The sequence below is a fragment of the Panicum virgatum genome, chromosome 2K (assembly GCF_016808335.1).
Source record: "Panicum virgatum strain AP13 chromosome 2K, P.virgatum_v5, whole genome shotgun sequence".
Taxonomy (NCBI): Eukaryota; Viridiplantae; Streptophyta; class Magnoliopsida; order Poales; family Poaceae; genus Panicum; species Panicum virgatum.
In genome coordinates this window covers 68,681,076-68,702,327 of record NC_053137.1, presented here as the reverse complement: position 1 = coordinate 68,702,327, position 21,252 = coordinate 68,681,076, and the positions used below count along the sequence as shown (strand labels likewise).

At 47.1% G+C, this 21,252-nt stretch overlaps 1 protein-coding gene, 1 long non-coding RNA gene and 1 pseudogene across 4 annotated transcripts; 1 reads left to right on the top strand and 2 right to left on the bottom strand.

Annotated features, from left to right (window-relative positions):
• Positions 1 to 649: 649 nt before the first annotated feature.
• LOC120694942 lies at positions 650 to 3,202 on the bottom strand. 2 transcript variants are annotated; one of them, XR_005683708.1, is made up of 3 exons: positions 1,276 to 3,095; positions 1,102 to 1,200; positions 650 to 819 (listed from the first exon to the last, which is right to left on the bottom strand). XR_005683708.1 is itself a non-coding variant. In XM_039978275.1 (2 exons), the coding sequence occupies exon 1, from the start codon at positions 2,999 to 3,001 to the stop codon at positions 1,313 to 1,315; it is 1,689 nt and encodes a 562-aa protein (XP_039834209.1). In that variant the 5' UTR covers positions 3,002 to 3,202; the 3' UTR covers positions 884 to 1,200; positions 1,276 to 1,312. The 2 variants fall into 2 exon arrangements, 1 of the variants encoding a protein (XP_039834209.1); XM_039978275.1 differs by lacking the exon at positions 650 to 819 and having other exon boundaries at positions 884 to 1,200; positions 1,276 to 3,202.
• An 11,575-nt stretch (positions 3,203 to 14,777) lies between these two features.
• On the top strand, positions 14,778 to 20,862 carry LOC120694940 (annotated as a pseudogene).
• LOC120694941 lies at positions 16,807 to 19,380 on the bottom strand. 2 transcript variants are annotated; one of them, XR_005683706.1, is made up of 2 exons: positions 18,767 to 19,380; positions 16,807 to 18,675 (listed from the first exon to the last, which is right to left on the bottom strand). It is a non-coding gene; the product is annotated as an uncharacterized LOC120694941 (long non-coding RNA). The 2 variants fall into 2 exon arrangements; XR_005683707.1 differs by having other exon boundaries at positions 16,807 to 18,672.
• Positions 20,863 to 21,252: the final 390 nt, after the last annotated feature.

Sequence of the window (21,252 nt, the reverse complement as noted above, 5' to 3'; positions counted from 1 at the left end):
CCAAGATGCAATGAATAATTCTCCCATTTTCCTCAATAAAGAGTGTGGCATAGAATTGTGCCACCACCTCCTCATTCCAATGACACTGGAAGCTCATGATATCCACCAAATCCAACTCCTGACAACGAGTATATACTGCATCAACCATATCTTTGACAGGAGCATCCAACCTTCTCAAGTAATTCCAATCAATCCACTTCATTTCTGTGGTGACATGCTTTATGGTCATGATGACTGTATCATACCAATCAGCCTGATGAGGAAACCAAAAGCGAGCATCACCAAAGAAACTCCGCTCTTCCTCCCTAGGGTCCTCACTGTATCTCAGATTCTCAACAGAATTCCCACCCCTCTTGTAGTTGACCATAGTAGGATCACGACGATCACGAGTGGCACTACTACAGAATTTATTTTCGGAGGCGGTTGTTTTAGATTTTTGGAGGCGGGCATAGGAAACCGCCTCCAGCTTACCGTCACGGTTAATCATCAGCTCCGGAGGCGGTTAGAACGCCCGCCTCCGTTAATCGAACAGAAAAAATAAAAAAAGAAAACCCATGGACAGGCCCGCCGAGCCCATCCATGGGCCCGTCGAGCCCATCCATTATTGATTGGACAAAATGTTAGCTGCACTGACAAGCACGTCAGGATATTTACAGTTGCACGGTCCCAGACGTACAACAATCTCGTGGAGATGAAATGAACGTACAATCTGGCAACACACAACTCGTCAAGAGCATGGTTGGTCCATGTCCACACATTGCTATCACTTTGCCAAACTTCTGTATGACTGACTTCACCTTCTTGTAACCTCCCACATTCCTTGTAGAACGCACCAAAAGAGCCAAGACACATTCATCAAAAACACATGAAGCACAATATTCTATGGGGATTAGAGTGAATCAGGAGCTAATAAAAAGGATGCGTCTGCTAAAAAGACCACATAATAGAGAGATCCACAGCTGTGCAATACAAAAAGGATAAGGTGCTAACATACGAGGCGGCGCATGGTTTACTCTAACATCTAATAATTCAACAAAAGCTAACTCTGATACCAAGCACACTACCAGGCATGTATCTGCAGAAAGCCTAAAATTTGCTCACCCACTCAGTGACTAATGTGACCTGGTCAGTGGGCAATCCTAACTCTAGGTCAGGTACACCAATTAATGCTCCATTGCTCCAGGCTTCATGGTGCATTTCCTGAATTCACACCATGCAAATTTGATAAGCAAAAGAATCAGGAAATATAGTTGGCATCAGTCAAAGAACATGTACCTCTGAATTGCAGCATATCAAGTTCAGACCGCAGCACTTAAGAAACCTGAGGCGCAGATGGCAAGTATTGAATTTCATACGTGAGAAGCGATGGACCAAATGCACTGTACTTTCCCGAACTGCTAAATGCCCGCTCTGCATCATCACGCCTAGAGAAAACTACTTTTGCAATCTTCGACTTCTTAGTGACCTCAGTCTCACTCTCCACGATAGGTCCATGTATGCGGAATATGCTATTGATGTCATCCACAGAAGGGATAGCTTCTGGACTGCTAAAATGTAAAATCAAGGCTGCTGGGCCATCTGCAGGTTTCACATCCATCGGACAATCTGCAGAAGCCGGATGATTTGCATCTGCCGGAGGATGATCTGTAGATGCCTCATCTTGAGGTGCCTCCTCCTGCTTCATCTTCTTATTGACACTCCTGTTAGTGTTGTGAGGGTGGCGCTTCCTCTTGCGCCCTTCATAATCACTATCTCCATCATCAAAATCGCTGATGATGATATCACACCAGTATGAGTCCTCAGCCTTCCTAGCTGAGTACAAGCTCCCCGCGGACTTCCTTCGGCCCCTCTGACCATCCGCAGCGATCAGATGGTTGTCGGCTTCTGGCTTTGTAGCTGGGCACATGCTCCCAGCTGAGTTTTTCCTACCCTGCTTGCAACCGAAAGTCTGGAGCAGCTCTTTATCTTCATAAACACTGGGCGCTTCGGAGTCCTTGTGCTTTGAGAAGAAGCTAACGATGACAGGAACAGAGCCATGGCTACCGTTGACAGGATCAGCGGCAACGGAGAGAAGCTGAAGCAGCATGTCAGCAGCAGGCGGATACGGGAGTCTGTCTTCCATCTCGTAATCCATGAGGTGCGTGTCCCTGCAGGCATCGGTTTTCCTGGGCCTCCCTCGTGGCCTTCCACGAGGCGCAGCAGCGCTCCTGCCCCTGGAGCCTCTCTTGCGGTCGGAACCGAGGTCGGATTCAGAGTCAGTGCCCCCCTTCTTCCTGGGGTCCCAGTCCTCATCGGAGTCATCCCTGACAGCTTCGTGCTTCCTCCTCCTGCCCCTCCTGGACGCGGCGGCAGCGGAGTCGTCATTAGCATCCGTGGTGGTGGATTTGGTAGGCGTGAGGGGGAGCAGGCCGAGCTCCATGGTGTAGTTGGGGGGGTCCGGCAGAGCCCTGAAGGCATCGAATGCCCTGAGATGCGCCTTAGCGATGGCCGCCTGCACCCTGTTGGTGAAGCTGGTGCGATCGGCGGCCAGGTCGTGAAGCGAGGCGAGGAAATCGGCGGGGACAAAGGGGCGGGCGGGGGTGGCGAGGGCGTCCTGGACGCGGCGGGAGAACTCGTCGAGGGAGGCCTCGACGGCGGCGTGGAAGTCGTCGCCGCCGTCGTCGTAGAGCTCGGCGACTGGGAAGTAGGGCTCGTAGGGCCTGAGCTCGGCGGCGTCGCACCAGGCGAAGGCCTTGTCGCCAAAGTAGGAGACGAGGAGCTGGCCGTGGTGGCCGGTGCCGTTGCCGCCGGCGGAGTAGACGAGGCCGGGCCATGCGGCATGGGTGAGCTTCTTACCCCAGACCATGTCACCCGGCGCGAAGCCGCCGACCCTGGGGGCGTCGGGATCCGGGGGCCGCGGGCGGGCGGGGGCCGGGGGATTCTTGCGGGGGCGGCCGCGGCCGCGCTTGGGCGGCGGCAGGGCTTCGGAGGAGGAGTTGTTGAGGTCGATGTGGGCGGACATGGTGGCGGGGGTAGGGTTAGGGTTAGGGTTAGGGTTGGGGTTGGAGGAGGGGGAAGGGGGGCGAATCGTTTCGATTTGGAACGGAGAGCTCTCGTCCCTTGGAACGAACGGGAAGGAGGGGAGTGGAGTGATGATGAAGCGAGGCGACGAGACGAGGCAAGACGAGAGAGAGAGAATCAGAGAGAAATTTGGCTCCCTCGAGAACTCGAGAAGAAAACAAGCACTGTGGGTGTGTACATACTCTAAAGTTTATGAAGCATCACTTGTGAGCCTCACCAAATAAACGAAAAAAATTGTTCAAAAATAGTAAAGAATGACAGATGAGTACATATAAAAAAGTAGATTTTTTTTATTTGTTTACTTCATGGGAATCAATGCCTCTACATGCACCGCTCCCATCTTTTTTTTGGTACTAGCATCACTCAAGATTGGTAGTTGTAGTGTATGAAGTGATGCTTAGATCTTCTCTCTATTTGAAACATCACTCAAAGCTCACACTGCGGAAGGCCTAATAAAATATCCAAACATCACAGACAATTCCACTTCACTCCATCAAAAATTGACTACTCCGTTTTCGGGAGCTCCTCAAGAGGTGCTCCACCAATTCTTGGAGTTGGTGAAGTTGGATAAAATTACCCACCACTGCCACTCATTAGAAAAAATGTTTCAATATGTTCTATTCTTGGTCAACACACGCGTCGCCTCAGCGGTACACAGGGGCGAAGCCACGGCTGTTTGTCGAATGTCAGCTGACAACGATAATTTCTTCCAAAATCAGTGGCAAATTACTGTTACATCCTGTTCATCAAGCGACCCGACAACAGTTCTTAATGGAGCTGACACAAGTGATTCTTTTGGCTGCCTCCGCCCTTCGGCACGCCACCACCCGAGCTCGTGTCTCGTGGCCACTCCCGCCGCCGAACGCCATTGCAGCCTGCCCAATCCCCTCCCATTGTCGCCGTGACACTCATTCACGTGGCTGGCCTGGGGTGGGCGTGAGGTGCGGCCGCCGCGGCTGCCTCCCCGCCGCGGCCTTGGTCCTCCCTCCTCCCCGTGCCGCCGCCCCGAAGTGCGCTGGTGGTGACCTCAGCGCGGGCGAGGGGCACATCAGCGGTGGCCTCTGCCATGCCTAGCTCTACATCGTGCCCGCCCTGGCCCTCGGGGCACACATGGGAGGAGGGAGGAAGAACAGGAAGGGTGGAGGGGGAGGTAGAAGATAACATACAAGTGGGGCATGCAAGGAAGTGAGTGGAGTTTAGATGTGATGAGCTAGGCCGCTGCTTGCTCATTAGGCCGGTGAGGTAGACGGAACTAGGCCCTGAAATTTGTGGAGTGAAGCTCTCCCAAATAGAATGGATTACAAGTGGTGGGGTGGAGTGGAGTGGAGTGGTGGTTTTGAAAGTGGAGTGCTCCCAAATAGGCCCTAGGTGCGTCTGGTTGAGGAGCGGACGAGGATGGTCCCGTTCCGTCATGCGTTTGGTTAAAGAGCGGGTCGAATGGAGCGGCTCTAGTGAAGAATATATCCTCACATACCAGGACGACCTCGCTACACAAAATCGACCGAACGCATTCATCCCACTTGGACGGTGTTAGCTCCATCACAGGCGCTGATGAGGAGTAGGCCCGATCTTCCGAGAGGTAAGGGTACGTTCAATTGGTGGAGATCTCGACGTTGACAATCCGGCTTCAAATCAGCAAGATTCGAACCCTGCAACCGCTACACCACTGCTCCGTTGGTTATCAACCAAGCACAACTTGATTGACCTCGCCGAAAAGGTTTTTCCTGCAAGCGAATCGAAGAACAGAAGCAAGAAGATGTAAACACGCAATCTGATATTGCAAATATGGATGAAGCGAATCGAAAGAGGGGTTCAAGAACTCAATTCCAAAGGACTAATCGACACAGTGGAGGAGATCAAGAACGGGGGGCCTGAATTAATGTATAAGGACTTGTCGCCATAGATACAACGATGCAATGTCTGTTCCTCGAAGGAAAATACAAGACTAAACAAAACCCCATCATTATAGGCGGCGGCTACTAAGCTTATACCCTAAGGGACGTCCTAGAGTTGCTGGTGGTGGCCAAGGGGGCGCCCACCACTTGGGCCACTTGGCCCGACACGATACATGGGACAACAGCCCAAAAGACGGCGGCGCAGCGCCCTGGCAGATTCTAGACATCATATTGTTTTGATGATTCCCATTGATACCTAATGAATTTGGGCCTGAATCTGGTGCCATTGGAAGATCCTTGAAATTATCTTTCCATCCATATAAAGAACGTCCAAAACAGACTCTGTATGCGACCTGGACGTCATTTTTGGTGCGGGCTGCTCCTGGACTCCGAGGTGGACTCGAACTTGAGTTGTTTTGGGCCTCCACCTTGGGGACTCGAACCAGATAAGCTTTGGGTCTTCTTCTCGACTTGGAAAACCTTGTTGGTCTCCTTCATCTTCACACCATTCACCATATTTGGCCGTATGCATACTTGTCATGTCCTCATCAGGCGCCTACCCTCCCCCCATGCTGCATCGAGGCCGCCACCCCTGCAATGCCAATGGCGCGGGCCCTCAGCAGCATGGGCCCGCGTGGATCTCAGCGGCGCTCCTGCAACGCCGGTGGCGTGGGCCCTAGATGGCGAAGCCGAAGCGCATGGAGCCACCGCCCGTCCCTCTACCCCTCGGCGTCGCGGCCAGAGCACATGGAGCAAGACGCGGGCGCGCATGGAGCTCTGCGACGCAGCCAGAGCGCGTGGAGCGTAGCTGCAGGTGAAGCTTCCGCGGAGCATGGAGGGGATGGAGGGCCAGAGCTCGGGTTCCCGCGTGGCATATGCGAAGCTCGGGTGGCGCGGGGTGGAGCTCGGGCTCCCGCCAAGGTGAAGCTTGAGCGGCGTTGGGGTGGGAGAAGGCGGCCGATGTGTGAAGGGAGAAGAGGGTGCAAGAGAGGAGGGGATAGGATTGGGCGACCGATATGTGGACCCCATGTAATCGTGCTTGACGGAGTGATGATAGTTGGATCCTAGTTCCTTCAGCCTTACAAGAAATGGAGCTATTCCATTCCTCCAATTAAACATATAGTATGGAGAAAGCTATCGGTGTTTAACCGCCAAGCTCTCCGAGGTATATGCCCCAAGGAGATTGATTGTAAGCAGGGACTTGCCAAGATCAAAACGCGATGGTGCAAGAAACATAAATATTTAGACAGGTTCTGTGTGGTTATTTGTATTGCCTTAGGTGTCAATATTTTTATGGAGGGGTCCCTGCCCGCCCTTATATAGTCTGGGGTGACTGGGTTACATGGAAAGTCATAGCCGAGTACTACTAGAGTCTAACTCCAACAAGATTGGGTAGTTTCCTTGTACATTAACTAGTCCTACTGCTGTTCGAGTAGTTACAAGAGAGGTAAGGTACATCCGTGCTGAAAGAGTATCTAGGCCATAGTGGGTTTTGGTGTATTGATTGACAACACGATTAACGGACTAACTTGTTTGCATGAGATTATGAGCAAGGATTTAATTTGTGGAATGATATAGCTCATGTATTGCAAGCAAATGTGTATGTCCCATTGGTAATCATTAAATGTGACAAGCTAGAATGAGAAAGAAAAATGAATTAGTAAGGTATTCATGGTTGATATGAAGGCTCAAATATCTATTAAAGGCTTGTTCGACTTATGATGGAATTCATATGACAAGCAAAAGTTATGTGAATAAGACATAATATGTTGTTGTATAGTCTCAAGTTGGGATGACTTGTCATATGAAAAAAAATATTGTTGTCAAGGGAAGCAAGCAAGAGAAAAGTGAATGAGACCTGAGTTAATGTGTATATGTTGTCTCAAATTGGAAGGCTTGCATATGAAATTAAAATGGTGAATTTATGTTGATAAAGAAGATTTCATGCATGACACAAATCAATGTGAAGTTCAAAATGGACGGCTAGAATAAAGGTAGAGAGGACCAAGAGGCGTGTTTCAAGAGGCTACGCAAGCATCGGCTTGGGGGGAGCAAGGAAACCGATACGGGTCAAAATGCTGGAGATCCTAGAGTCATGGAGAGCTCTATGTTGAAGAGTGTCATTATTTAGAAAATGGAAGTGACTTGAGAATCAAAGATGGATTTCATTCTTATATGAAGGAAGATTCAAAGTCACTAGCTCAAGAAGGCATGCTCACTGAATTTAAGGATGTTGACGATATCAAGATATTGATTGAAGAAGTTCGGCTTGATCAAGACATAAAAACTCAAGTGTTGTGTGTGTCATTTTGTGTGAACTTGAGTATAGGATGTCGTACTATCAAGGGGGATGCAACATCAGTGGTTTTACATAACCAAAAGTGCTCATAGCTATCCCATGTGAGAAAAATCAGAGAGAAACACTTGGGAGCAGAAAACCTTCTGTGACCGGTCTGACCGGTCTAACCGGTCTAACACTGACAGAACAATGGCTAGTTTTTGAGAGAGGAGTATTTATACCCCACACCCTCACCCATTCGTCGTTGCTGATGCCATTGTGATTCTGAGCCATCTCTGAGCTGTGAGAGCACTTGAGAAGTCATCCCCAACCTCTCTTTGTGAGATTTGAGTGAATCAAGATTAGATCCTTGAGTTGGGTTGAGTGAAACCTTTGCAAAAGAGAGCATTTGAGCAGTGAGAGCATTAGCCCTAGCTTGAGCACTTGCGGTTTCGTCGCCAACTTGTTGAAGCATTTGTTACTCTTGGAGGTGAAGCCTCCTAGACGGCTAGGCGTTGCCGGCTACCTCCCAAGCTTGTGGTGAGTAGCGGTAGGTTTGTTGCAGTAGCGATTGTGTGTCACGAGGGCACATGATCATATAGTGGAAAGGAGGAGATAGCTTGACCTTGTGGTCGCCATAAGCTTCCTCAACGGAGAGTAGGATTAACACGTGGTGAACATGGTGAATCCGAATTTCGGTGAAACAAATCATTGTGTCTTTTTTGCATCATCTTCATTTGATTTGCCTCACATTTTGTGTTCTAGCTTTATTTGTGCTTCCACTTCGATCTACTCGGTTGTGCTATTTCTGTGTGTGCAGGGTTGTGGAATATATTCATTGACACCTACAGAAGCACTACAACCAGTTGTATTTGTGCTAGAGCTAAAAAAGGAGAGAATTAACTTTGTTCCTGCAGGTTCTGCGTTGAACCGGTCTGACCGGTTTGCTCAACCGGTCTGACTAGTGTGAATGTTGGCTTCCCATTTCTAAGTCTAGGACCGGTCTGATCGGTCTGTCCTACCGGTTTGACCGGTTGGTGGCTGACATTTGTGTTAAGTGTTTTAATCTGCAGGATTTGTTTATAATGCCTATTCACCCCCCTCTAGGCGATATCACGCGATTAAGGTCCTTTCACATGCGCTATCCATTACTCTATAATATTCCACGCATGTGAGCAGTTCTGCTACCCCGGGTCTGACACAAGCTCATCCCTAAAATGAAGAATGGAATCACTCCATTCCACCTCACTCTTTGTTGAGGATAAAAATAATAGGTAACCCTAACACCGTCCGTCAAAGTGCCTAACCACCTGGGTCACAGCTCAAGAGGGAGCACGGGGTAGTTGGGCTCAGGTCAAGGCCCAGCGATCTGGGGCGGCCCGACACGAAGGGGGCAGCCCACACCTCTCCTAAGGATCCCGCCTCGCCCGACCCCGACCTCCGCGAAGGAGTTACGCCTCGCCCGACCTCTCCGGAGGAGTTCCATTTCACCTGACCCTCGCAAGAGGAGACCGTCTCCCCCTGGAGGGGCCCGCTAGACCCCCTGGAGGGGCCCGCTAGACCTGCGACAACAAGTCTCCGTGAAAGGGGCCTCCCCCAGTCAAAAGGCGGTCAACAAACGTGACCCCGGGAAATCAGGGACGACGTGGCCGTCCCACTCCCCTGTACGGACCGGGGTGGGCGACAAGTCAACCCGAATCATTCGGACACACACGCACACACTCACTCGCAGCAGGAGGCTTGGGACCCCCGTTTCCTCTCTCGCCCAATTGTAATCCCTACTGCAAACTTGAGTGCAAGAGCACGAGAGCTCGAACTGAATGTAGAGACATTCCGCCCGAACCAGTATAAATCTTGTATCTCATTCTTACATTACCATTCGATCCTGTGACGCATATACAAGTTTACTAGCCGGTGATTTTGGAACACCGGCACTCTTCGACGAAACACTACCTTAGTCCGGTAGCGGTACTGAGCCACCCGACCCGACGACCCTGATCCGATCTCCGAAGAAACCTGACCCACACTGTCCCGACAAATGTATGGGTTTGACTCGAGCTGAAATTTTCTAGCCAAAATGGAAAACTTTGATCCAAAAGTTATACATGAAAAATTGGATTTTACCCGATCACGTGCTGTCAGCCGAGCTCGGGATGAAAAATCCAATCGCATGATTCTTTCAACCCGACTCAAACCCGACCCGACCCGACGGACGATCAGGTGTAGTACTGCATGGTGCAGTTAGGTTATTGACATGTGGACCTATCCTCACACATTAATGACACTGCGCTGCTGTAGAGGAATCACTTTCAACTTAGTTGGGGCAGACGGGCCGACTGACATTGTTTAAGCCCACTTTAGTGTAGTATATGGCCCAACACTGTCGGTGGGTGAATATCCCAAGCAGGAATTCGTAGAACGCCCGTTTAGAGATTCGGCCTGGGGCTGAACACGCCGATCTCTTGTATAGCACAAGTGGTGAGCACACATAGATTTTACCCAGGTTCAGGCCTCCTGAAGGATAGCAGCTCTACGTCCTACTTATCTATATATTTTGTGGTTGTGTATTAATATGAGAATATATAGGGAGAGAACTTGTCGGTGTTTTTTTTGCCACCTGCTAGTGATTCTCGTGGTTTGCGCATTCAATGCGGATGGTATGAAAGAAGACACAAGGATTATACTAGTCCGGATAGAATGTCCCTAATCTAGTTTGCTGTTGCTTGTGTATCTTGCACTGGTTTATAGTAGGGGATACAAATGGTCGAGAGAGGGATGGGGGTCCCAAGTCTTTGATGTGTATGTCTGTGTTCGTGCTCTTGCTCTTGGGCCTCAGCTGGCGATGCTGGGAAATGAGAGTTTGGCGTGCAAGTGTGTGGAAGTGATCTCAAAATTCTTCCCCGCGCGGAGGGCGCTCTTTTCCCTTTTATATGTCAAGGGAAAGGACCGATGTACAACATGTAGAGAGAGAAAGAGAGAGAAAGTGTCTTCATGTCTTTATGCAAAAGGGATCTCCTCTGGAGCTTCTGGATTTGGGGGCCCACTTCTCCTGTTGGCGCCAAGGGCGGACCTACAAGGTGATCCATATGGGCCTTGGCATACTCTAAAAATTAGGCTAGGTCCATGTAAAAAAATCTCTATATATCTTCAAGCCCATTAGCCCATGTATTTGCAGCTTTGAGTTTAGTCAAAACCAAGAAGAGAAATAAGATTGATGATAGTGTTTTGGATAATTGGCTTGTCACATTAATTGAGCGGGATATTTTCTTTGAAGTGGAAGAAGATGATATAATGGAGACTTTTATGGCTATTAGACATTGTAGGCTAGATAAGACAAGTAGTATTAAGTAATATTGTAATCTTCTTTAGTTATGTGGCCTTAGTAGTACTTCTCAGGTCCTGGGTTCGACCACTAGTGGGAGCAAAATTCAGTTTGAGATTAAAAAAATTCTCTCGCTTGCGTGAGACTCGGGGCTTGCGTGAGAGATCTTCTTACATTAACGCTCTGGGGGCGACTTGCCTCTCACAGGTCGAGTTTTTTTCTTTTAATTGTTGAATTCAAGATAATATGTTATTTCTTATTTGTGTCTCGAAATGCTTGGTGAATTTTACTATCCTTTACCGAATTAGAAAATGGAATATACCATTTTGTTTGTGAAAATTTTGGCACGACATACCCCATATCGAAAACCTAGGTCCGCCATTGTCCATTGTAGGCCCCATTGGGCTTGTCGTCGCTGCCCTCCTCCTCCGTGGGCGGGTCCGTCCCGTGCGCGTTCTGCGGGGCAAGATACGTGGAAGCCCATATTGGCGTGGAACGTCCCTACCCTACGATCTGTCACTCTGTAGGCTTCGGTTGGCAAGCGCGCACTATAGTAGTGTTAGTGCATGTCCCATCGCCTGTTCGTCCACTCCCCTCGTCAGTAAGTGGACACGGGTCGTTGTGGGCCCTGGTCAAAGGTCGGGCGAGGTAGAGCCCTCTCAGAGAGGTCGCGCCGGGCCGACTTGATGCCCCGGCCTTCCGGATTGACCCAGGCTCATGCCTACTTATGCCGTGCTTTGGGTATTGCTAATATTGATACCTGACAGAGCTCATGCTTGACCTGTGGAATCTAAGGAGGGAAGAAGAAGCCCCCTTCCCCCTGCCCCAGGTTTCATCCCTCATAATCCAAGAGGGATCCCCACATTGGGACATATGTAGATAATAGGTGAGATGACCTCCACGAGGCCACGTGCCCTTCATGCATGGGCTTCCTTCTTCAATGCATGCAGGTGCATCTATCTACCGCATACTTCCATCCAGCATATGCATGCATGCACTATTCTTCACGTGTGCTTATGCGTGGGAGGAGCCCACTCTCACCTTGTTGGAGCCCATGCAGCAAGTGGACAAAATCGAGAGAGATAGCTTTTAATATGTATGTACCCTTTTTAATGGGCATACATCTCGGGATGCATGCATACTTGCTCCATTGATGTTGGTCGGTGGTCCTTGTCTTGGGACATGCATGCATGCACGTCAGGATTAGGTAGTAGGTGCATGCATGTCAGGATAAGATAGGAGGTGGTAGGCTTGCATGTCCTTCCATCTTTATTTTAAGATTTGGACAGTTCTACCAGCCTATCATGCTGCGATGCACCACCCCGTCAACCATCAGTCTGGGACTAGTCTCAGACTGATGGTTGATGGGGTAATAATACCTCTGTCCTGAGCATTAAAGAACCCCAAAACTCACTTCCCTTTGCTTCTAAGTGAGATTTAGTAAGGGGCTTAAAGGGAAACTTGTGGGAGAGCAAGTGACTGTGCTAGCAAGCTGATTTCCCATCTCTTAAGCACCTCGTTCTTTGTCAAGCTGGTGGATTTCGTGTTTGTTACTCTTAGAGCTTCAAGCTCCTAGCCGGCTAGGCATTTTCCATCGAGCACCCAAGCTTGTGGTGTGTCCCGAGAAGTTTGTACAACCCCGACATTGAGTAAGAGCCCTTAGTGACCTTAGTTACTAAGGTGAGGCAAGATAGCCCAAGAAGTAAGTGTACTTCTTGGGTGCCTCAGCAGATACGTGTATGTTCTTTGGAAACGAACTTCAGTAAACAAATCATTGAGTTCTTGTATTTATTTCTTGTGATTTGTTGGAGTACTTGTTTCAAACTTGTTCCTTTTAGGGTTTGCTCTTGATCTACTCTTTGGCAAGGTTTTGTCTGCAGATATCTGAAGAGAAGTAGCGGAAAAACACCCATAAAGCATGGGAATTTGCTGATCTCCAGACATTTCTTTGAAATCTCCGGAGCAGGAAACTCCGAAGGTTACTGACAAAATTGTTTCAAGAGTTGAATTTTTTCAGTTTTGACTATTCACCCCCCTCTAGTCGACATCAGGGACCTTTCAGAGCACTCCCCCCGCGCGAGCAAGCTCTTGCTCGATCTAAAAAGGGAACAAAGAGAATGAAAATGTGAGGGGGTGAACTGGGCGGCGCCGGTACCAATGGAGGGTACAAACTGGGGGCAGTGCAAATTTGAGTGATCTTGAGGAAGGGGCGACCACGGAGGAGGGGGCAGGAGGAGGGGTAGCCACGGAGGTGAGCGCCGAAGGATCTGAGTGGGGGTGGGGAGGTGAGCAACGAGAGGAGGGAGATAGAAATGGCTAGGGTTTCGAAGGGGTACTGTCCGGTACACATGTTATATATAAATCTTAGGATCAATCTAGATCATTGTTTTAAAGATGAACGAGCAGCAGGAGTCGGGCCTTAGCATAAAATGGTCCAAGATAGGGCTTTTTGCCCCCGTTGACAAAATTGTTAACATTTTTTATCATTTAAATTGAGATATATTTAAATTCAAAAACTTATGAAGTTGGATGCAAATCGAATTATGTCTTATATTCCAAACATTTTTTACATGAAACAGACTGCATATACCTTGTTGTGTAGGAGTTTCACATTTTATGGAATTGATTCTCTATTTTCTACCGTTTAAATGAATTTCTTGATGCTTATCGAAAGTAATTCAAAACTAAACTACGTGTATCTCGAATAGGATTTAAAAAACTATATAAAACCTTATTTAGCCTTATATGTTCCGTTATAACCCATATTGTAGAGCTAGATCAATAGTTCAATTGATTCCTATGTATAATTCGTACTTCTATCTCCAAGTTGCCATAGAATAATTATAATAATATGTTAGTTTGGTCAGAAAATTCTACAATTTAAACTAACAACGCATTTTGTTATGTTAGCTTGCCATAAAAAATTCAAGTAGTTCTAAGAGTGTGGAGCTATACATTGTTCACAAATGAATATCTGTATCACATAATTTCATATAACTCAACTCAAACTTTAAGATTTGAATACCTTATAACACGTTTTGAGCAGACTCAAATTTGGATACAATCTTATATTTACCATCATGCTAGAAAAAATGAAGTTACATCACTAATAGTTATGCATGGACATATTTTTTTCTATTCTCTACTCAGGTGAAAGAAAACAATAATTAGCATACAAACAAACATTATTAAATGAAATATCATGATTTTAGAAATATTTGGAGAAAAACTATCAAATTTGAACTTCATCCGAGGGAGACATGCAATTACAAATCTAGTTCTAGATTAAAAAGAAAAAGATCGACCATAAATGTTTGAGTATAGCTGTCCGTATGTTTATTTTATATTCGTTTGTCGCTTTCATTTAACTATACGATGCTGCAGCCTGCAGCTTAGTTTTGTTTGTTGTTTTTGTTGAGGAGAAGGTTGTGGGTTCGAACTCCATTTTCTCAATTTTAGCTCTGCTTCATCATAGTAAAAAGGAAAGATTGAACCCAAGAGCTAGCACAAAAAGGGAGCTGTGATGAAAGGATTCGGCATTGTTCCTCAATACCATCAAGTCACTGCTTCGAATCCATTCTAGAGCTTTTTTAAATTTTTTTTCCATTTTGAATCCTTTCTAACTTCATTTTTTGTTTTTTTTGTTTTCTGACATAAAACTCAAGTTCAATCCTCTCTAGCGCCAAGATTTTTTTTTTCTTTTGCATCCATGTTTGAGTGCCACCACTACGCGTCTACGCCCATGTTCGACTGTCATACGCGTGTGAGTAAACATAACAACATACAAACACTTGTATATATTTAGGTGAAAATAAGCAAGATGTGTAACATTTTCTTGGCCACCAACTGCCAAAAAACATATCATTTCCTTTGCTGCTCAATAAGACGGTTAACAAAATGCTCAATTTTTTTGGCGGTCTAGAAAAATGCTGAGGAAATGAGCAAATTTCTTGGCATCATCCGCTAAGAAATATATATTTCCTAGGTTACTCAACACACTACCATCAACAAAATCATATTTTTTTTGTCGGCTTCATTTCGGTCACGAAGAAAAATCATGGCCGCTAAGGTAATTCCAATTTGGTACAGTAGTGGGTTTGGACTCGTCATCGTGCAGTGGCCGCAAATATATAATGAATCTCAGTGTATATATATATATATATATATATATATATATATATATATATATATATATATATCTCAGTCGATCGATCCGATCCGATGCTCATTGATTTTAAGCAAAGCAAGCACAAGCATGGCGTCGCCCAAGCACCACAATAATACAAAGCCGCTGCAGCCACCGTCGTCGTCGGCTACTAGTAATAATAAGAAGAAGCGCCCCCTGCTGCTCCGCCGTGCGATGCTGCATTCCTGCCTCTGCTTCCTGCTCGGTCTCCTCACCGGCCTCGCCCCTCCGACTGGGCCGACGCTGCCTCCCGCGCCGCCGCCGACGCCGCCAACGCCCAGGTCTTCCGGGCAGTCCGCGCCATCAACGGTCAACCACACAGCAGCCCTGCTGCAGCTCAAGACGACGACGCGCCACCAGCACCAGCACCTGGAAGAAGAGCCGCACCACCCCCAGCTGCTGCTGGTGGTGACGACGACGACGGGGCTGTCGCCGGAGCGCGAGCGGCGGTCGGCGGCACTGACACGCACCGCGCACGCGCTGCGGCTGGTGTCTCCGCCCGTGCTGTGGCTGGTGGTGGAGGCCGCGCGGGAGGCGCCTCCCACGGCCACCCTGCTGCGCCGCACGGGGGTCGTCTACCGCCACCTCACCTACGCCCACAACTTGACGTCCGATGCCTGGGAGGAGGAGCGCCACCACCAGCGGAATGTCGCGTTGGGGCACATCGAGCAGCACCGCCTGCGCGGCGTCGTCTTCTTCGCGGGCCTCGCCGACGTCTTCGACCTCCGCCTTCTCGAGCAGCTCCGGCGGATCAGGTGGCAATTATTACAAGCAAGTGTGTGTATATATCTATCTATCTATCTATCTATCTATCTATATATATATATATATATGTAACATATGTATTATATTAATTAATTCTGGGACTATCATATACTACTGGATCTTCAATAATTCATTCTCGATCGCTCGATCTGCTTTGATACAATAATTTGTTTATAGCCAAATAAATTCTAATTTGATGAAGAGAGATGAGAGTTTGGCTCATGCACCAAGCTGGGTACAAAGGTATATGCTGGTGGGTTATTAATTGAATGAATGTGAGGAGGACTAGAAAAAAGATGGAATATGAAATAAAAAGTTTCTTATAGATAAATAAAAGACTTTATTGTATAGCTTGGTTTTAATAATTTATCTAATAGTCAAGCACTTTATTATTAAACTTGCAGTCTAGTACACAGTTTTATGGTGCATTTACCAAAACTGTAAACTAGGTAACTGTACTAGATGAGTTTCTCTCATAAAACTCTTTTTTTAATCAAATTGTCATGTCAGCAAAATTGATGATGTGGCATATGATTTAATGTCCTAAAACTCTCTATAAAACTAACCATTAAGACTAGCCTTATTAGTTTGTTGATGCAACCAACTGTTTTGTCGGTGGAGCTGCAAAACCAAGCTCGTGCATGAATGAATGGATAGAGACTTGAGTCCAGCACCAGCAGTGAAGTTAATAATTCGTGTCGGCAGGCCGCAGGGCATGGTCCATGAACTACTATGCTAGATGCATGACATGAATTTATATCACTAGAACATTTGGTGCGCGATTCGCGCCCTACAATTTGAACAATCAAATACTAACTGGTAAAAAGCGACAATTAAATTATATGCATTTTAATATGAAAACATTATATCTAGGAGGAAGCACATCATCAACATATTAATATAAGTGTCTATTCGGCATATGAATCATAAATATTACAGCACATCCGAGCACCAAGCTACCTTAGCCATCAGATGTGTATCCGGCATCTGAATATGAATATTACAAGACATCCGATCACCAGGCTCCCCTACGCACTGCATGTTTGTCCGGCATCTCAATAAACATCACCAGCAGTGACTTGAAGAAAAGAAATTATTTACATTTGTCTAGCACGTCTCCATAAATTAATCTGATAACGTACGCTCCATTAGTTTGCCATCAAACTTTATGACTATCAAAATACCTTGGGCAACAGATTAGAAGTATGATCCGAATGTAGGTTCATAATGCTCAAGACAAAAGAACGAAAAACTAAACAGTTCGCAACCATAAGGTTCTCAAAAGACAACCAATCATCACAGTGGCAAGTATTTTCTCAAAAATATTACTTACTAAATATGGATAGAGAAGTTGGCTATTACAGTGATCTCCATTTGAGCATCCATCAATACTAACAATGGAAAATATCTTTCGGAAGCACATTTCAGAGAACACCTGAATTGACAAAGCATCTAAAGTTCTACCAGTAATGAAAAGAATCCTTTGATTCCTTGTCCTTAGGATCAGGAAATACACTCCTTAGCATCCAAGTCTTCGAGCTGCAACCATTAGAATGATACATTAAGGATCTCTAAGAAAAGAGCACAAGCAAGATTTTATTTAGCAGAGGTGGAAATAAATGAACAAATGAGGCACGCACTGTGGTAGTAACACCAATGCTTAAACACAGGTGAGTAACTGATACTAACTGACAATATCAGACCTGAAGCACCGATAGAAACCAGACTGGAAGAGAAAATTAGGAAGACAATACCAATGATAAATAATCACAACCAGTGCCCATTAGGCAGAGAGACGTGATTTGGATGAAGAACAAACGACATGGGCAAAAGCACTGTACATCTCAAGTTCAATCAAATATCTAGTTAGCACATCACCTCATAAAAGGTATTTGTCTAAAATTGGGACCATCCTATCTCCACTCGATAATTTGTATGGTTCATCTAACTCAACCTGCTTGCTGTGCTGCAAGCAAAAAATTCAAGTTTCCTGTAGCTTGTTACCAGCAAGAAGCAACCACGCTGATCAAATAGCCCAAACATGAGGGTGCAGCCACAGGATAATTCTTCACATATATCATGTGGGTGCTGTTTTGTCCTTGATATCTTACTAAGGTGTTTACAGGACTATGCACATCAGATTAAGCAAGGAGATTATTATTAGTATTACCTCATGGTGGCAGTTAAACAATTAACATTGGCCAAGTGGTTAACAGCTACCAGAATTCTGCTTAAATATTTTTCATTGAAAAAAATTGCTTCAAATTAGTCAAATGGTTTCACTTTGCCTTAACTACAAAACTGTACCCTACATTGCAATTCTACTTGAGTGAAAATATTAAGCAGAATAACATATATATATGAACCACATGGGCATTGGTAAACATAGGATTCTTAAAATAAAAAATGGAACAGTTATGCATTAGCACGAGTCAAGATAGAAACTATGAACAACTGATGTATTACCAGCTTCCACGGTGAGGACAGCAAACATTATTTAGCTACATTCCAATAGCACTGTCCAACCATGTCACTGGATATCGTATATGAGGGAATAAAAATTCCACAGCTAATCTATTAAGCAGTTTATTTGAATAAACAGAGCAATGGAAGAGTGCCTACATTAAAAAAAATGCATTGACCTAAGATAAAAAAAATATGCATGACATCCTAAAAAATTAATTGAAAGAATAACAGTCAGTAACACACCTGTACAGGAAATAGAACATAAGCTATGGAGGGATCGCAGGAAGTGGAGGGGATGAGAGAAGATGGGATGGTGTGTTGAGGGCACATGAGAGAAATACAGGATCTCCTTGCCACCATACATCCAAGAATGCAGCAATGCAGATCCTTATCCAGAATGCAGCAATGCAAATACCACTAATCATCACAGATCGAGGGGGCAAAGCCAGGCCAAGGCCATATTTCTCGCTGAGATATGATTTTGCCGAACACCAGATCCCCACCCCCATCGATGTCTGATCCTTCATGGCCATGGCAAAGAAGGCCGGAGCCGAGGGTGCCACTATGTCGAGATCTCGTGGACGCCGAGATCCTCACGAATCAATAGCACGTCCACACCATGGATCCATCTAAAGCTGCACCCCCCCTGGGGCGCCACCATGCTTGACCTCGGCGGGGGCGCCGGAGCCGCGTCCCAAGCCTCCTAGCAGCAGAGAGAGATGGAGTGGAAAGTGAGAAGGGGGGAAAAAGAGACGGGAGATAGAGAGTCACGGAGGGGGAGGAGATGAGGCTACCTCAGGGAGCGCCACGCAGTAGGTGGATGGAGGAGCGCTCCAGCAACTGCGGCGAGCTCGTGGGGCACCCCACGGCCCACGCACCAATGACGGCGGCGAGTAGGGAGGCGAGCGCAGCGAGCACCATGGTGCGGCGGCGGCGGGGAGAGAGAAAGAGGAGAGATGCGATGGGAAATTGTGCTAGGGTTGGGTACGCTGGTGCGGGGGTTCTCTGCCACGACTCCTCCGGTAGCTCCACCGGCGGCGACGCCGGCATGGACGCGATGTCGCTGGACCTGCTCGCGCACGCGCTGCCGAGCACGCGCGACCCGCGGGACTGCAAGTCGGGCCGCCTTGCTAGCCGCGCCTTCGGGCGTGCCGAGGCCGAGTCGCACAGCGCGGCGCATCCGCTCCGCCGCAAGCCGCTGCCCAGGTCCTGCTTACCTTCCTGGCCCTCACTGCGCTCGACCTCTCAGCCTGCGCAGCGCTCGACGACGCCTCTCTCACCGCTGCGCCCTCCGTTGCCGTCGGCAGAATTGAGCTCGAGCAGCAGTAGAAATTTGAGTGACGGTAAAGAGGAGAGAGCAGCCGGGGGAGGGAGAACGGAGGAGAGGGATGAGAAGAGATAAGGTGGGGCCTACCATGTGCCTCTGAGGTGCGGGGAGCCTCACCTTCCAGTGCTCCCTTGCACTCTCTCGCCGCGACCGTGACGCGCTGATCGACACACGTCCGTTTTTGGCGCGTGAGACGCGGGGAGAGGAGGGCAGATTAGTAGATTTTAACTATTCCGATTGGTGGCCACTCCTCCGATCCAATAATGTTGTACAGTACAGTACAGTACAGTACTAATGCGCAGTAATAATGCAGGACCCTTGGTGCGTGGCCCGTGGCGACAGTGTGGGAGCAGGAGAGGAGGGTGGCCATCCAAGGGCCCCTCTGCAGCAGCGGTGGCGCTGCTGCATCTGGGTGGTTCTCCGCCCCCACCACCACCTCCTCCGATGCCGGCGGGGGGAGCAGGTTCACAACCAGGCCAACGCCATCGCTCACGTCAGATGACTCTGTTCACAGCTTCGCCTTCGCCAGTAACCTGCTCTGGGACCCTGCCAGGTGGGACCGCTTCCCGACCACCGAGCCCGACCAATCGCAGGTACGGTATCCCATGCATATTGTGTAGAGATGGCAGCGGATCGGATTTGGTGCGGGTATCCGTGAGTTTTGGTTTTTCAGGTTTCGGGTTTGGTGTTGGTTTTTCGCCCATGGTTTTCAGGTTCGGGTTTGGGTTTGGTTTCGGGTTCGGTTTTGGGTTTTGGTTTTCACCCGTGGATATCTAATGGATATTCGAAATAAATCATTTGGAATTAAAACTCATGTTTTATAATATTTTAATGATAACTTGTTTACTTAGACTATTAAATTTATTGAAAGTTGACTCATGAAAATATTTATTATTTGTTCCTTCTTGTTTATACATGTGAATATGTGTATATTTATCCGCGGATTTCGGGTATCCATTCGGGTTTCGGGTATCTGCGGGTTTGGTTTTGGTGATGGATTTCCACCCGAATCGGTTTCGGGTTCGGGTTCGGGTTTCGGTTTTGGGTGCTCGGAGACTCCACCCGATCCGAACCCGACCCGTTGCCATCCTTAATATTGTGTGTGTTGAGAGAGAAACAAATAGCAAAACTGAGCATAATTACTAAACAATTTTTTAATATAGTTCAGTAATCGACGGGCTATTACTGAATATTTTTTAATAATTGATGATATTTTAACGATTATTTTTACTAGTAATAAAAGGTGTATGTAATATAATGTGATTATTTATTATGACCGATTTATATTGCGTGGTTGTTCTTGTTCAGGATTCCATCAAGTTTGTGCAACGTCTGATGATGGAGGATTACAGCAAAACAAAGCCCATCCCTGATTACTCCAACTGTTCACAAGTCATGGTCTGGCGTGTCGAGACTACGTTCCTGCTCTTCTAGATCGTCACCACTAGATATAGCTTCATTAGATGCGCTAGAACTCGATGCGCACTTCGCGCACCCCCTCATAAGGTGCATTTACGGTCTACGTCAATATTATCTGAGATGGTACAATGCAAGGAATACTAAAATGAATGTTTTGAATGATAAATTTATAATAATATCTCATACAAATATCTTAATAGTATTAATATTACCAACTGAATGACATCCATGGCGTAGATTCTGTCTAGTCATATATTACCACTACTAAAAAAATAATTTATAGGAACACCCCGATTTTTTTCAGAGGCGGACCAAAATTTCACACGTTGCCACAAATAGAACGGGGTTACTGTACCATCCGACCCGCCCCTAAAAAAAGCATTTTTAGGGGCGGGTCACCCCCTCACCCGCCTCTAAAAATGAGCGTCATATTCAGAGGCAGTTCATGGCGTCACCACCCCTAAAAAGAGCATTTGTAGGGGGCCGGTGATGTCATAAACCGCCCCTAAAAATAGTGGCATTTGTAGGGGCGGG

Bases quoted from the DNA above. Each gene is read 5' to 3' on its own strand.
- LOC120694942 (XM_039978275.1), bottom strand. From the start codon at position 3,001: ATGTCCGCCCACATCGACCTCAACAACTCCTCCTCCGAAGCCCTGCCG.